The following is an 18,236-nucleotide window of genomic DNA, read 5'->3' as shown; positions in this document are numbered from 1 at the left end:
TCTGCATGCAAACCCCCTTGAGCGGGAAAGTTAGGACAGCTGTGCAATGTAGAATGGAGAGGGGGCGTGCGAGTCAACCAGTGAAGACCTTCCCCGTGAGTGCCTTTAAAATAGAACGTGTGTATTAAATTATAAAATGGACAGCGTGATGCGTGCTGTGATCGTGTTACGTGTAATGTGGCCCCAATTCGGTCGAAGAGGCAATTTCTGGTTTTAAATATGTCCACGGCAAACTTAATTTTGATCCACAAAATTGAGTTTGTCGAAATAGGGCTCCTAAAGTTGCAGAGATAATTTCAGGCAACTAGATTTTCTTAATCTTAAAATAGCTATCTCCCATTGTCACAAAGCCGGGCATCACCAATCATTGAAAAATCACAAATTAACTTTCTTCACTTTCTTTGGTTTGAGTTTGTTGTGCAGAGATCACAATGTTACAAGATAAATATATGACATTAAACAATCAGACAGTGGCTCCTAAAGGCCAATGAGGGTTTTAATTTGACATACTGCATGGGAGGCACAGAATAATTAATAAACCATGATGATGAATCCTTCTGGTGAGTTATGATGGTATGCAGTGGATCACACAATTACATGAATGCATTACTCTGTCATTTAGTGGTGCAATGGTTAGTGTGCTGCTCATAATCGGATGGGGGTTAAGTTCAAATCGTGGTAAAGGATCAACTTAGCGCTTCATCCTTTTGGCTGTCAATAAAGAAAACCACTCGGTTGAAAGTCCACAGTGATTGCTTGTTTGATATATTTTCCCCCTGCCATAAGAATATGGAATTTCCACCACTGGTTAAAAGCTATAAAACAAGCAGTTTCAAACGCACACTTGTGTGAGTGGGAAGCCAATTTGTCATTCGCGTGACCTGAGCCGTTCCCCAGGGTACATGGCCAATCAGGGCAACTGCCCCGGGCCCCGCACTTCGGGGGGGGGGGTGCTTCCAAGTCACGGTGCCAAACGTAAACACTTCCGGTTTAGTTTGAAGGCGTCGGGAGGGGAGGCCCACACGGCGTGATGTGCCCCGAGCCTCGCACACCCTCTACAGATGGCCCTGAGAGCATGAAATATATCGTAATACTTAAAGCTCAAAGAAAAATATGAACCTTTGCTATAAGTCCGTGCAACATCTGTGGAAGTACAGTGTGACATATGCGAGGCAATATTTATTTTGTTGAGGATGTAATAATCTGCAGCCGGTAGTGTGAAGGTTTTGGGCACAAAGTAATTGACTCGTAAATAAACAATACAACTTAAGAGGCAGGAAGCTTATAACGCAATTGTAAACTACTTGGGAAAAAAACCTCTGCAGTCAAGCTACCACCTAAGCTAATTGCGATTAGAAGGCTACCGGTGTCACTCAGGAATTAAATGCTATTTTTCACTGGCGTATTCCAATAAGTAGGCGTATGAACCGTGTGCTGATGTATTTATGAACATTAAGTGGGGCCTTTTGTCAACGCTGTGATTAATGATCTGGCTGGAGCCCAGACCATTACATGAATCAAGACGGCAATCTTTCACGTCCCCTTTGCCACTGACGGAAAAGATTCGCAGGCTGAATTTCAATTGATCACTCTTAGCCATTCTCTTTTTTTTACGTAACGCTCACAGAATAAAAACGCCGCCGGACAATTCCTGAACTTAGAACTCACTTCTACGTTTGAATTATTTAAAGCCCTTTGTCAATCCACTGCTGGATGAAGACCTCCCCCCCCCCCACGCTGCGTTGTCACGGAGGCCGTTTGGCCATACTTCACCACGATGGTCGACGTGGGTTGTGGGGGAAGTGTTTGGGGCAGCACCAGTTCAGATACCACTCGCCAACGATGGCCTGGGAATCGAATCCAGGCCACGTATAACACAGCGCGTTAACTGCGGTGACCCCGCTCCTCTTATTTGAATAAGTGCAATTTATTTAGATAACAGTTACCGCATGCGATGCCAGTAGTGGGGGGTGGTTCAACCACACTTGACCACACTGGTCAGTGTGAGGTTGGTGACGGAGAAAGGACAGCACCGGTGCAAGATATCACTCTCGCCAACTGATGTTAGCCGTGGCTGGCAATTAAACTCCAGTGTGCGGCGCAGTGTGCCAAGAGCTGCGGCACCGCGCATGCTACCCGTCCAAGACAACGCAACATCTCAACGTGTATTCAACGAAAGGCTCGTGGGCCCAGAAAACTCACAGGGAGCTCTCGGTGCTCGACAAAAATCACGACACAAGCGTGAACGCAGCAGCTATACTCCCGCGCCAGAGTCATCCCGTCTGGGCGTCTGGCGCTTATTCTCCGGCTGGAGACCTCCCCCCCCCCCCCCACCGTGGCGCTGGGAAGCACCGACGTGGAACTCGCCACTCGCACTGCGAATCGATGCCACCGGGAGCGCAAAAGTCCGGAGATGAAACATTGTCACAGGTTGTACGGCGCCCACACCCACCCCCCCCATTTCCTCCCCCCCCCCACCCCCTTTAATTTTCCGCAAAATTAACCACGAGGGGGCCGCGCGAGTTACGGACCCGACCCGACGGCGCGGCGGCAGACAGCGAAACGCATTTGTAAAATACTCCGCACGCGGCGCGGAAAGCCATTACGCGAAGAGTCCATCCGATGCATTGCAGCTCCGGTGTTCTAAGCATTACAACACGGAGCCAGCCGCAAAGCACGACAAACGCGGCATGAAAACTATTTCTCAGGCCACTGAGAAAGGCTAGACTCGGCTGTTAAAAAAATAATGTTTTCTAAGTTCGTCTTTTTTGACCTCGGAGCTGCTGTAAATCACTTGTTATTTTGCCAAGTGCACTGAAAAGCAAAGCCTGATGTCTCAGGGAAGCGAGAGTAACCGAGCCACGTTCTTGACCAACAATAGCCGGGGAAAATGAGCAGCGCTGCCACGGCATGAATCACTGTCCGCTTCGCCTTGCCGCTTCGCGGTGCTCGGCAGGGCTGCTAACAACGAGTTCACGAGTTGAAGTCCCCGCCAGGGTCAACTCGGCCCCATAACCATCGTTCATTTGGGGTCAGCGAAGTGACCACCGCATGCCAAGGCTGCACCCATTGTCAAGGGCGCCGGTTGGTTATTTATCGCTACCGTCGGGGAATATTACTTCAGTCCATCCGTCTGTTCGACTATCCATCCAAGGACGTGATAATCATAAAACCCCAAGCCAATCGATATTCAACTAAGTACACCGATTTTCAATGCCACTGCCAATATCTGTGTACATTCTGGGCAAAATTGACAATTCAATCCTTTATTGGTTTGTCTGTCGTGCGATGTACATGACTCTCATTGGCAGAGTGGGTGGCAAAAGTGCTGCCCCCCTACTGTGTGGACCAGAGGTCGCTTCTCGTCATCTCAAGAGGTAGCTCTGCGGTATCCGCTTCCAAAAGGGGCAGCTGCACTACTCCGCGGGAGGTCTGATACGATTCTTCGTCTCATGGAATAATTCGTGGGCCGAAGATAGATTAAAAAAAACAAATCAGGCCACACAAACGGAGCGCACGCGCCGCCTTTTGCGCTCGCACCGCCGCCACGTACCCGTGGCCTCGTCGGATGCGCGCGGCGCCTCCTCGCGCTGCTGCCGCGCTGCCTCTTCCATCTCGGGCACGTAGAACTGCACCTGCTTGGCCAGCGGGCAGAAGTAGTGGATGACATCGTCCCAGTAGATCTCCACCCAGGGGTGCGCGCACAGCTTGCGCTCCTGCACGCGGACACGCACATGCGGACACGCGTGTTCACATCGCTGCACCGTGACCACTGGCCATGCCACGCGACGCGTCGATTCGTCGAATGAGTACAGGTTCGTACGGCCACGACCGGAGGTGTATCTCGACTCGCCCATCCTGGAGAATCCGTGATTTGTCAAGGGTCGGCGTTAAAATTCATTTTAAAAACTTTTTTTTTATTGCGGCGAATATAGCAGCCACTCGTGGCTGCAGGGATCATATGAACCTGTTAAAAACAATGTATACAAACCATGAAGATGTGTTCTTTCATCAGCGATTTGATGCACATATCAGAAGGCTTAAGAATATAACATTGATTGACCTATACGTCGTTATACCTCCACTCACAATATATACATCGATGTATGCATGGACATTGATAATTTACTTATTTAAGCAAATATTTACACTGGCATTAATGGAATGAAACCTGTACAAATTAGACTGAACAAATGAGAAACAATACAAACGAAAAAGTACAACATAGGGGTAAAACAATCCAACCGATTCATCAAAATTGATTGACATTTATTCCAACGTGCTGAAATGAACCATGTGTGTAAGATTCTATGCATTTTTATTCATGTAGCTTGAATGTTTAGGCCACCCCAGCTACTGCTACAGGCCCCTATATTCACCCTGAATTATGACCTCGAATCATCACAATTCATTGAACTGTGGGAAGTGGAAGGGAAGGGAGGGGGGTATCATTACAGGGTCGAGTAAAAACTAGACGAAGAAATGAAAACGGAATCCAATCTCAACTCCGAATTGCAACACAATCCCCACCACCGACATCCCTGGCACGGTGGGTCCGCAGAAATACTTATGAACCACCCCGCTGCCCGCCAACCGACCACGCCTGCATCAAGTGTTACAGTCGGAAAAGGGCTACGCTAGTAATTGGGCACACATCCCAGGAACGCAGGTCAATGGCAGCAACCTCCAAAAGCCGTGTAAAATCACCTGAATTACTGCGGTGGCCATGCCCTTGTCATCTTAGAGGACTCTAAAAAGTTTCGGAAACCTACGAGAAGTTTGGGAGGTTTTAAAGGCCTCTGGCTTTCTGAGATGCGGGTGTGGGCTCGAGGTGACGGCTGTCAAAAGCGTTGCGATTGAGCGTTAAGTAACCGGCGGCAATTGCCGTGCTCAGCGATTGATCCGCACGCCCTTTGGCCCATTGTGGTCTCGGGTGTGTGCGCATGCCGGCTGGCCGATTGGTAATAACGGCCACGTGTAAAGGGGGTGCTCAATCATAATCCGACTGCATAAGTTCTCAGGTTAGCCTATGCATCACACAACACGATACTTTGTCCACGGCCTCACGCAGGCAAGCCGGTTGGGCCACCTGTCCCACTTTTTCCCAGGATCGTCGTCCTGTTCAGGGTAGCTGCCCTGGGAAATCTGAGTCTTCCTAGGGTCACAAAAAGTCAAGTGTTGTTGTTTTTGTTGCCAGTTGCATAATAATACTGCACGCAATACAAGCCATTAACAAGTCGTTCTTTCCTTCTCCGGTAAAGAGATATTCTTTTCCCGATGATACGATGGCAACCCTTGCCAGTGGCAATATTGCACCCACAAAGCTATACGCAGACACTAGAGCGCTATTGGACGGTTATTAAATTCAGAGAGTGCGCAAGATTTTCTATATATATACACACACACACTAACAAACATATAACTTGTGCTCAATTGCTATTTACAGAGTATATACATTTAAAAAAAGAATGAATTCGTAGTGTCAAATTACTGGGTTGTTTTCAACCTGCTATCATTTGGCTGAAACTAGTTTGCCAAAACAAGTCTGAGGCTGCAATTTTTTTCTGCTTTGCCAAGTAATAAGTAATTGTTATTGAGTGTTTAAAGCAATGTCTACACTTATTATGAGGTCTCATACATCCAGTCAGAGAGTGTGTTTTGGTTTAAATATTTTAACCGATTCTAATTTGACACCGTATTTTACTGTTGTGAACGTGGTTACTGTGGCTAGTATCCTTGTGTTTATTTGATGTTCCCACCGCATTATGTTACGCAAATAGCTGTTCTTGTACAGAGCATAGAGAAGTTCCTCATATTAAGACTATGTACTAATCTAAATAATTATTATATGTATGACGTATTTAAAGTTGCATTATAAAGTCTAGAAATTGTGACATCATCTCAAGCCGCTGTATAAACAGGAGTAAACATTTCCAGTCTAGTATGAATACATATTTATTTGTTTGAAAGATTTGAGCGAGTCGACTGTTAAAGGAATTGGAGACGACATTGCACTAGGAGCGTGTGTTTCACAAAGATAGTCGGCAATAACGCAATTCACGGGTCCCGTCGTGAAAGCTATTCGTCCTGTAGCCCTCGTTGGCTGTCGCTTGCCCTCCGTGTGAAACACCGTACAATGGGAACCGTTCACAAAAGTGCCGGTGTGCACGCTCGGTGCTCCGAAAAGGTTCCTGCGTGGCGCACCGTCGTTTACCGGTGCATCTCGAACCGCTGCGAGCAGCCAGAGAATTGGTTACTCACATTTTCTCACACCCCAAGAAAAAAAAAAAAACATCTCAAAAGCATTAATCGATTGACCCCGCCGTTGCGTTCAGTGCCAGCTCCCATCGGCGTTCAACCGTCAGGACGCACTCGAGCCAAGGCCCCTGGATCGAAGCGGCTGGCGGTAGAAAGCTGCGCGCTCGTCGAGTCCTCGCGTCACATCACCGGGGCGGTCGATCGGGCTCCGCCGGCGAAGTGCCACGCGCAGACGGGGCGACGGCGTGCGCGGTCGCCGATGACACGCTGCTGTGCCGCCATCGACCCAGATCCGGTTTGCGTGAGAGAAGCCGATCGGGCCAAGTGCCTCGGTGGTAGTAGTGGCTCGCAATAATGTCACGGTGGCAGAATGTTAATCATCTCGCCTGGTATGCAGGAGGTCATGGGTTCTTCCGACCCTGACGCCTGTATATTTTGAGTTTATGCGTTCTCTCTCCCTCCCCGTGGTCACGTGGATTTTTCTCCGGGTCTTCCGGTTTTTCCATCCACATTTAGAAACATGCGTTTAAAAGTATTTTGCTGCGATAAATGTGCACGTGATAAGCCACTTCGTCGAGCTATCATTTGTGACCAGGTCGCTTCAGAAATAGAGTTAAATAGCTCAGTGGGCCTTACCTGGTGAAATAAAAGTAGTAAGTCGTTGTAGAAGGTTGTCAGTTTCAATCTTGGTTGGGGGCTGATTCAGCCCATCATCCCACCCGTGTCAATAAAATATGTGCCACTTCGTGGGGAATTTAACACGAGTTTTCCTACGGATAGACTTGCCCCGCCATGGGAATGAGGAATTTACACTGGCGGCTCAGAGCTGCAAAATAGAAGAGGAGCACCGTCTCGAACGCTTGAGCAGGAAATCACTTCGGACTTTTGAAAAGCAACGCCGAGACTGAAGAGTCACGATCGGTAACCAGCGCTCAAGACAAATGCCCTGGGCCGTCAATTCTCAAAGAGATGACTGTCATTTATTCCTGCTGCCCAATTTATATGTAACTCCAAAACCCCCGTGAAAGCCACGTCTTCACAAGGGCAGCAGTATCAATATAAATGAACTCAAGTGCCAATTCGCCTTTAAAATAAATCGTTTCCCTTGCCTTTGGCCATCAAGTAATTGCCTCTATCTCGGCGTCATTCAAATGCTACGCAATATCTATTTGCCAAGGTTAATGTTAATCATCGCAATCATCAGCCGTCGTCTTCCCACCACTCATTAAAAAAGGCCTCGCCACGCCGTCTCCACCGCGCTCTTTCAAGCCGCTCGTGTGGCTGGTTCTCTCTCAGTGTAATTCAGAGCATGTGTCTCTCCATGCCTCTTTGCACGCCCTCCAACATGTGTTACATCCTCTTTGGCAGCGTCCGTGTTTCTGATCCATCCCTTAGATGGCAAGATGAATAGATTGAAAACTCTCCTCTTCAGAATCACAATGAACCACTGCAGACGCTGTCTTTCCGACAGACCTGTTCTTCACCTGAGGACGGCTGCTTGCGTTGTGGCCGAAACGTCGTGAGAATTATTTTATTGTTTTATTTATTTTATTTTATTATTTCCCTTCTACGTGACTTTACCGAAAGAACCAAGAAGATGAATCCCTGCAGTCACGAAAGCTTTAAATCGAAATTTAAACACTGCTTTCTTCAGTATCACAATGGTACACCGCTTCAGTATCGCAATAGTAGAAATGTCGTAATCAAATGCGATGATCAACATTTCATTATGAACGTCAATATGCGCCGACAATTGTTTCGTGCTAATCAACTCTTATTTGTAAGGGAACTTCCACTAATGTCTCAAGGCGTCTAGTGGCTGCAGCGGTGACATGAACCTATTACATACAATGTATACGAATAGGAAAACATTGATTCTTAAACACGTAACTCAATGCATGTCTTGTGAGCTTAGCAATTCATATTCATCAGTGAATCGATGCACGGTTCCACCTCTACCACAGAATCCTTCCATGGCGAAAAATGGAGAGTTTACTCATCAAGACAATATTGCATGTATGGCATGATGTTTGTAAATGTATCATGATTGTTACTGAGTCCTTGTTAACTACTCATTTTATCTCTCATGACGACTCCATTCAACACAATCCCAGGCAAATGCAGCTAGGCTGTACGTACGAGACTAGCCATTTACTACTATAATGAGCCAAAAATGTCTGTGTGTCCCGCACGCGAAGTCACTCCACGTCGGCCCGCCCCCCTCATTAATAATCATGAACAGGTGACGGCCTCCACATTGACCCCCCCTCCCTCATTAATAATCATTATAAGGTGACGTCCTCCAAATGGACACCCCCCCGACTTTCATAATAATTAGCGGCTGACGTCACTCCACATGGGGGGCCGAGGCGCCTCCTCCCCCCTCCTCGGCGTCAACTTACAACCCTCACTACAAGGGCAGAACCCTCACGTCACGTGATCTCCGTGACGCTGTTGAGACATCAAAGTAAAAAGGACGTCATGATGAACAAGGGATTATAACCTTTAAATTAAATAGGTCTGTGTCACCGCGGCCTTACAAATTGCACACGAATTGATACAATTAATATCACATCACGTTCTGCTGTTCGCTTGCAAGTTTCAGATTTACTGCAATACGTCCACCCTTGAACAGGCAAAAGGCCAGTAGCTCATCATTGTATAGCCAGGCTGCATGTACTAGACTAGCCGTAGTTCACAATCATTTAGCCAGGCTGTCTGTACTAGAATAGCCATAGTTCATAATGGTAAATGTGTTTTTTATTCCTTTCCCACCAATTCCTTACTGCCTTCACAACAATTGTCTGCAGGGTAGGGAATACGGTTAATTTACTTACATACGCTGGATGAACCGTTACGCCTGCCAAATCTAATGTAAATCAACTGTAATGTTTCACATGCAGTCATTTATGTTAGTATCTAACACCAAGAGCCATAACATAATAAGCCATGACCGTTATGTTAATTCGAGGAATTACGGTTTCCCATAGTCAAGGAATAAAATATTTATGCAAATGTAATCCCATACTCTTAGGTTTTTTCGGTAAAGTCACGTAGGTAAAAATAAATAATACAAATAAAATAATAGAAATAATAATAGAAATAAAGTTATAAATCACGACGTTTCGGAGGCAACACAAGTCTCCGTCATCAGGTGGGACCGTCACAGCTAGATTTACTGTATCAAATGTAATCCCAATTTAATAAGTGTCAAATATGGGATGCTGAGTGTTGAGCACACTGCAGCATGAACCTGGAAACTCGAGTTCAATTCCAAGCCAGTGCTAACATTGTCTCGTGAACCAATTCCCTCCCCAACAGAGATAACTAAACTATAAAACAAACTATTTTGTATTTGACCAGGTAAGGCTCACTGCCCTATATAGGTCTTTCTCAGAAGTGAACCTTTCAACAAATGATAGGTCAACGAAGCGGCTTATCACGTGGAAATGTGTTGCAGCCGAATACTCTAAAACGCACGTTTCTCAACGTGGATGGGAAAAACCGGAAGACCCGGAGAAAAATCCACGCCACCGCAAGAAGAACAAACTCCAAATATACAGGTGTCGGGATCAAACCCACGCGCCTCCTGTATACCAGGCGAGGTAGTTAACATCTCGCCACCGTGGCACAAACAGCTCTGAGCTATCCACTTCTGTGGGGCTCTCTCTAGTGGAGGCCCTTCTGCCAGCAGTGGTGTGAGCAGGCAATTGCAGGGCTGCATCTTTACCGCCACCTTACGTGGGCCATTCGGGCTTAAAATGTCAAATACAATGATGCCAGCAGATCACTTTCCAGACGCTAATGCCACGGTCTCTTAAGAGGTGAAGTGGGGAATATTGGTTTCACGTGAATGCCGACATGCAGCTTGCGGCAGATTCACACATCGTTTAGGAGTACACATGCTTAAAGAAGAGGCCATTGCTATCATTATTATAGTAAACAAAAAAATCACCATACCATTTGGACTTGTAACATGAGCTATGGCAATTTTTTTTTTTAAATATACAAAGTGATGACCTAAAACCCAATTAAAAGGACTTACTTTTTTAGAAGTAAATGTTAGGTTTAATGAAGCGCATAAAATAAGGTCACATGCTGCACTATCCGGTGTTAACATTTTACCTCTGAAATAAAGAAATATTAGTTCTCCAATTAGGTTGCAATGTCAAACTGTGACCTGCGTTTTGCAAACATTCAAATTCTCAAGCGTTTAGTTTTTTCAATTTACATACACGGCGGCCATACATGTACACTTCCTATTCAGGCAGAGCTGATGTATATTCAATTTCACAGCTATTACGGAGAAGTCTTGTGAATTATAAATGAGCTCGGAGGCATAGGTTACCAATACGTAACCAGCAATTGGAAATTCAATTACAAACACAATGGGAAGTCAAAAAGGCGTGGGGATACCATGGGCCCCGCCGACACAAGTACTTAGATCATGCAGCAGGGTGGAAAGCTGGCAATCGGTCTTTGCACCCGACAACAAAATCATTCAGTCGACACTTTTTAGAAAGAAAAAAAAAAACCTCCAAACTTCTTAGCCGGAATTCTGATTATCAAGTGGCCTCAAATTGATCCGCGCAAAATCAGAAATGTTCGGGAGACGATTCAGCCTACGACCTGAGCCTTCATGGAGACAAACGGAATGACCTGGAACTGTGGCAAAATATTCCGAATATCTGTGCCTTTGTGTCGATGAGACTCGCCTCGTAGTTATCTCCCAGAAGTGCTAAATTCATCATATTATGTGAGCCTTCTTGCAGATAAGAGAAAAAAAACCCAGCAGCTATGTCGTATTCTTCACCGTGCAGGGCCATGCGTTGGCCAGAAAGGGCTCACAGTCCAGGCGTGCTCGCACACTTGTACCCGGGCAAGGCGATGTGATGCAGCGTTTCCATTGGCATTAAAACATCGGAACCAAGACGAGCTGAGCCTTTCCTGGAATGGTGTGACACCGCTAAGTTCTTATCCTCATATCATGGACCTGTGGTCTCGGATTGGTACAAAAAACCAGGGCATTTTATAGGCAGAAGAAGAAGGGAGAACTACATGATAGTGTTTGGGTCTTTCGGTAAAGTCACATAGATAGGTTCAAATTAATAATAAAATAAATATATAAACTAAGAACGTTTCGATCACAACACAAGCGATCGCCATCTTTTTTCCTCCTGATGACGATCATTTGTGTTGTGATCGAAACGTCGTGAGAATGTTATTGTTGTATGTTTATTATTTTATTATTTCCCTTCTACGTGACCTTACTGAAAGAACCAAAAATATGAATCCCTGCAGTCACGAAAGCTTTAAGTCAAGATAGAACTACATAATGTTTCAAGAAGACTCTCTGCTCTCTGCCTCCCTCCAGAGCCAGAGGTCCAAGTAAACATAATTTATTTAAAACAAGGTTTTGCGTGTTTGAGTCAACTTACATTATCACGAGAAATAATCAGTTATTTTCGTAATTTTCAGCCACTTTTTAAAAAAGAACATATATACGGCCCTGAAGTCGATTCAAACTCAGGATCTCAGCAGTGCCGGCTCTAGCGCTATGAACAATAACACCGCCTGAACACCGCTTGTGTTTTGGAATTTAAATCGCACCGGTCACTCAATCGGGGATTTTATCAGCAAGTCTGGCTGCAAGTACATGGACTGCCAGCTCAACAAAATCTGCCTTAATCCTTAGGCGACAGGATATAAATATTGTTCCCAGGACTAGCGGTGCCGACATCACAGGGCAGTCGTTTCTACCTGGGGTCTCGGTGAAGGTCACCCCCGGACCATCTACCTCATTTGTCCTGAGCGGAGCTTCCTACGCGTGCGGCTCGGTCTGCCCTGCTTTACTTGCCCTTCTTCTGGCCTCGTACATTCACGTCTCCGTTGGGACATCCGTGTCCACGACTCTGCAGATAAACCAACCCAAGAAACCAAGTGACTCTGAAGCACCTGAAACGTCGTGAGAATTATTTTATTATGTTTTATTTTTATTATTTTATTATTTCCCTTCTACGTGACTTTACCGAAAGAACCAAGAAGAAGAATACCTGAAACAGCATTTGGGATACCAAGAAGGGATCATCACAACTCTTTACCAGAGCTTAATAGGTGCCAATTATTACTTGCTCAGAAAAGCCTCACTTGAGTCACGACTCTTTTGTTTAGGAGGGTCCTGCATTGGGATGTTTGGCCAATTCCATGAGAAAATATTTGGTGTGCCGGAATAACTCCAGAAACCAGAATGGGATTACACTCAACACTGCCATCTGCTGGTGACACCTCCCGAACCCGTACCTGCAACACCAGGCGAGACCTGGTGGATTACTCATCCAGTTCGTAAGCGAGCTCAAACTCTGCTCAGCTTCTGAGGCGTGACAAGACAGGGCGCACATGCAGGGTGACTTGGTTGGAGGCGAGCGCACGGCTGCTTTTGCCCGATTTCAAAAGGTGATGAATTAAATTGTAATTAGCATCATTATATATTTTTACACCTGCGGGTTTTCTTTACATCGCAAGTAAAAATGGTTAATTCTGTTATCCTACAAGCATGCCCAGCCCTGTTTCTAATCTTCCCTCTGCCACCACGTGATATATCCAGGGAGCAAATTTAATTAACAGAATCTTGTTTCTGAACCTTTTTCCCATTACCGCAGGGGACAGACCTGTAATTTTTAATCAGTGATTACGGAAGTTTTTATTAAAAGGAATGAGTGGATAAAGATGGTGAGAAGTAGGAGGCGGGGGGGGGATTTAAAAAACAGTGTCTGGGTAACATCAATTTCCCTCTCCGAAGTAATTTGCTTGATAGAACTCGTTGAGTCAATGATGTCACGTGAACCACGGCTTGGTTTGGTAGAATTGGGAGTGGAACAGCATCATCGATTCGTCAATTCAATACCCATTCTTGAGCTAACAAACCAAGTGCGTTTTTCAATCATCCGTATAATTTGTATGTGCAACATAACGTCCTTGCCCTCACCTCCGATTAGCACCGTTGGCTATGTGCGGTGCGAAAGAAGTTCAAGTTGAACAAATATAATGTACATACAGCAATGGGTTCACGTCTCCCGTGCAGCTATTGATGTAAAAAAAAGGCGCAAAACGAATCTTGAAATCGAACCATGACCCCCCCCCCCCCAGCCGCCCCCCCCCACCGAGTCGTGACATTCACGGAATAGCCAGGAGATTAATAATTCCACCGCAACTCGTTATCAGAAGGTAAAGGTGCAGCCCAGCAATTGCCTGCGCGGGCCACCCGCTGGCGGAAAGGCCTCTACTCCACGCTACACGGAGCTCTGGAGAGAGCCCTTCTCTCTCGTTGGGGTATTTTTGTCCCCTACTCTTCCCACACTCGTGGTCAAACATCTCGGAAAAGGTGGGAGTACCCACACCTTAGCCCACCGTGCACGAATTGCCGATCGACGGTAATGCACAAATCGAAATTGAACCGCCACTACGGGGTGGGATTCCACAAAACTTTAAGATCTTTCAACAAACTCCGGGATAAGAAGGCTCAGCTAATCGAGTCTCTCACCTTTCTGAAGAGATGCCGCGACTCTAAGGTAATACCAATCGCATTTACACTAACCTCTGCTGCTGTAACCCTACGCATTTCACAAGTAGTACTAATCGCATATCTGCATTTCCCATAAATATGCTAAATTCCTCTTGATATGCAAATTCTTTTGTCAAGGCGCTCTTCGCCCCCTCCATCCCAGCTTAAATAGTCGCTCCAAGCCTGGGGCTTGTCATTCAGACTCTGTCTTCTCGACAGACCTGTTCTCCACCTGAGGATGGCTGCTTGCGTTGTGGCCGAAACGTCGTGAGAATTATTTTATTATGTTTTATTTTTTATTATTTTATTATTTCCCTTCTACGTGACTTTACCGAAAGAACCAAGAAGAGTAGTAATGCACCTATTTATACTGTTGGGTGGACAGAGGTGGGATGGAGGGGGTTAAGAAACTTGCTCCATTGTTTTAATTGCTGGGCAATGAGGTGGAATTGAACCAGCGGCCCTCGAGACTGCAAGTCCAGCGTGATGGCCATTACACCGTGGCAGCATCCAGAGCTTCTTGGATGATCGCCAACACAAATGGCGTCTCTCTGCCCAAACACTTTAGTCTGGTAGCGAAATGATACTTTCGACAAATGCGCAGGGTGTATATTCCGCCGAGTTGCTTTGCCCAAAGGCACGGTAAACCTCACAGACAAAACAGACTTGTAAAGTAAAATAAATGAAGCCATCAAGAACTGTAACAGAATACGCACGTATGAACAATGGTGGTAATACAATATGCGTATAAATAACGAAAAAAGGAAAAATAAATAAATGTAACTGTTCAATCAGTGCTATGCTATTGGCTTTTATTTGTTGATGTATCGCAGCATGATGCAGGGGTGCACGCACAAGCATTTGTCATTCCCACTTAAAGATTACAAACTTGTCAATAAGCAATTTATATCAACCCCTGTTGACATGGCACCTCCCTGAAACAGCACCGTGGCAGACCCAATAAGCAGCAGCGACTGCTTAATGTACACATACCTGTGCAGCCCTCTCTCACTCCACTGCTGGATGAGCACGATAATTCACCACGCACGCCGGTTGGTGAAGGCGAAAAGCACGAACATCGGAGCATAGTACGGCAAAACAATTGATTTTGCTGCACTGACCTCTGCTGACAATAATATGGTCCGTCAGCAGCCTATGCCACCTGTTATCCGCATGGTGGTCACCTCAAAACTATCCAGGCTCAACGCTGATGAGCTTCCGAGGGTCTGAAGTGATTGGACTCATTTTGGGCGAATTGGTCATGGATAAATTTCGATTTAAAGCTTTCGTGACTGCAGGGATTCATCTTCTTGGTTTTTTCGGTAAAGTCACGTAGAAGGGAAGTAATAAAATAATAAAAATAAAACATAATAAAATGAAACAATTCTCACGACGTTTCGGCCACACGGCTGCTTGCGTTGTGGCCGAAACGTCGTGAGAATTGTTTCATTTTATTATGTTTTATTTTTATTATTTTATAACTTCCCTTCTACGTGACTTTACCGGAAAAAACCAAGAAGATGGTCATGGATAGCTGCTCAATACCACGAAAAAATAATGCAGTGAACTTACCATTTACTCATGAATGAACATGGATGCAGGATTTGTAAATTACATTTTGCAGAAATAACTGCTCACATCCAGCCTTCCGGATATCAAGGAACTACAGTAATTTTCAGGTAAAAAATAATAACATTTTAAGACAACTGTTTTCTTTTTAATACTTGTCTTTGTATATTAACAAAACTTTAATATTTCGATTTAAAGCTTTCGTGACTGGAGGGATTCATCTTCTTGGTTCTTTCGGTAAAGTCACGTAGAAGGGAAATAATAAAATAATAAAAAATATATTTTTTGTTTTATTTTCATTATTTTTGTCTTTCCCTTCTATGTGACTTTACCGAAAGAACCAAGAAGATGAAAAAACCCCTTAATATTTTACACAACTGGAGAGTTTTTTTTTTTAACTCACAACGATACGTCCCATCGGCCCTTGAAGACACAATAAGTCGTGACTGGTCTTTGGCAACTGCCGTGACATTTGCTTGTGCCAGGGAGTATTTCCATGTTTGTAAATCAGTTGATTTCATTGTTTACAGGGAGCAGAAAAGATAAGGGTGGGTACGAATGTGGAGCAGAAAGAACAACAATAACTGAAGCTCCAATGTGAGGGAGTGAAAAGGAAGGGATGACATGCGAAACGAAACGTGCGTTCACAATTTGCACTTCGGCCAAAGCCGAGATGTCAACAGACTTGCGGTTTACAGCAACTACTATAACTCGCTTCATCGTTCATCATGGTCATTCACAGACTTTGTCAATCCACTGCTGAATGTAGGCCCTCTCCCACACCGTGTCCGGTCATGGGGGTCATTGGATCAAATCTAAATTGAAAACTCATTCATGCAGAACTGCTTTTACTGGTAGGAACCACCTGATTCCACCAGCCCACAGGGGATTATTGTGTCCGTCCGTCCGTCGTGCATCCAAAAATGGGAGGGGTGGGGCTGGGTGGAGAGGGGAGGGTGGGAAGGGGCTGTGTGGGGAGGGTGGGGAGGGGCTGGGTGGGGAGGGGCTGTGTGGGGAGGGTGGGGCTGGGTGGGGGGTGGGAGGGGTGGGGCTGGGTGGGGAGGGTGGGGAGGGGCTGGGTGGGGAGGGTGGTGCTGGGTGGGGGGTGGGAGGGGTGGGGCTGGGTGGGGAGGGGCTGGTCACCCCGTGGTGCCCTTATAAAACTCAACGTTTAACCTACTCACGCCGGCTTGTGCCCGCCCTCATAGTCGGGCATATTTGCGGAATACACCACGCCGCCGTTGACCCTGGCCATTGACCGAGCAACCCAACGTTCCTACCAGCTCCCTCCGCAGGAATGTGTTTGTGGTGGTCCTACCCCCGCACCCCCGATTAGCACGGTTGGCTACGCACGGTGCGTGACAGATTCAAGATACGTACTTAACCGCTCTGGTCAGTGTGGGTTCGTGAAGGCGGGGGGGGGGTTAGCCTGTAGCTATCTCAACTTTTAACGAGCTACACTCACTCAATCAAAAGTGCCGGTTATACAACACGTGGTCGGAGTTGTTTCTGACATGGACTCCACTGCCAACCTTTCATAGGCCCCGCCGCATCATCTGCCAACTCTGCCTCTTACCAGGGTAGCCACACGCCTTTAGCCTGCATCGTTGAGTCGAACACGAGGCCACCGCACATTCTAAAAGTGTCCGATTTTTTTGCTTGGGGCCACCGGTATAGGCTTTCTAAAACCGAGGTCTAGCGCAGCCAAAGCAGGACCGGTTGGTTAGGGCTTCGCGGAGCGCAAGCAAGGGTTAACGGCACGTTCATTTGCGCTAAGTCAACGGATCCTTCTGCCCCGCGCTAATGAAGCCTACATGTTTGTTAAGTATTAATGCACAGAGGAACACTGATTATCTTCCCAGGCAACGTTGGGCGTTGTGCACAAGCATTGGCGCTGCGTCCTCCCCTCACAGGCTGTTGTGGACTTAAGAGACCCTGCGAACTGGATATTTTATGGCACTGTGGACAATTGTTGTAACTGCAAAATTACTATGAAATCACCCCAAAAAAAGTCTCACTGAATCTCAACGCAATTTTTTGCGCAAGAGCGGCGATGTTGCTATGTATGACCCCGGTTGAGTAATTTGCAGGTATTTTTTTCAGCACTGCAATATTTGGTCAATACCAGTTACATTGTTTGTGTGGTTTTTTTTAGTTATCGGAAGAAAACCCGGAGGACCCGGAGGAAGCTCATGCAAAACAGAACGCACAAACTCTGCACACAGAGAGGTGCCTGAACCAGGGATCGAACCCCATGCATTTGCTGTGAGGCACAAGCACTTCCGATACACCATCATACCACCAGGAACGGAGATGATAGCTTCCTCATCAAAGTCGGCTGCACCTCCCGGCTCAACACGGTCACAAAATAAAACTAAATGCAACCAGAAGCAGGCCGAGGTAAATGTGTGGAATTACACTGGGAGGCAGAAGATGAACACGTGGATCAGAGAACGCAAGCAAGTCAGAGACGTCATAATGACCTGTTTTGAAAAGTGTGCTTAGGCAAAACGTGAGATGGAATGCACCCCCTGACGATGTCCACCAATGGGAGCAATTACATCAGCCTGTGTGCGGGTGCTAAATAGACTGCTGCATCGCAAGAGATGGTGACGGCTTTGGGAGGCCTTCATCCAGCAGTGCATACATCACGGCTGATGAAGATGAATAATTCATTCACTGCGGGATGCAGTTCTCCCCTTGTCGTGTCAGCCAGCTTTGTTGTTTGACCATACTTCACCACAATGGTGGTAGACAAACTATATGAATCGATGAATCGCTGCACCGTTAAACCTCTATTGTCACCTCCAGGGCCGAGATTTTACTTCACAAACCTCCCCAGATTGCG

General features: G+C 46.2%; 1 protein-coding gene across 1 annotated transcript in view; it reads right to left on the bottom strand.

Annotated features, from left to right (window-relative positions):
- The window catches only part of TEX264 (testis expressed 264, ER-phagy receptor), a 160,897-nt gene that overhangs the window by 34,090 nt on the left and 108,571 nt on the right, over positions 1–18,236 (bottom strand). Inside the window, exon 3 of the mRNA XM_078872380.1 lies at positions 3,554–3,716. Within this exon, the coding sequence (XP_078728506.1) occupies positions 3,554–3,716 (163 nt within the window). The remainder of the gene's footprint in view (positions 1–3,553; positions 3,717–18,236) is intronic.

The sequence above is a fragment of the Lampetra fluviatilis genome, chromosome 34, assembly GCF_964198595.1.
Source record: "Lampetra fluviatilis chromosome 34, kcLamFluv1.1, whole genome shotgun sequence".
Classification (NCBI taxonomy): domain Eukaryota; kingdom Metazoa; phylum Chordata; class Hyperoartia; order Petromyzontiformes; family Petromyzontidae; genus Lampetra; species Lampetra fluviatilis.
The sequence above is the reverse complement of the archived record's forward strand: the minus strand, read 5'-3'. Positions and strand labels throughout refer to the sequence as shown.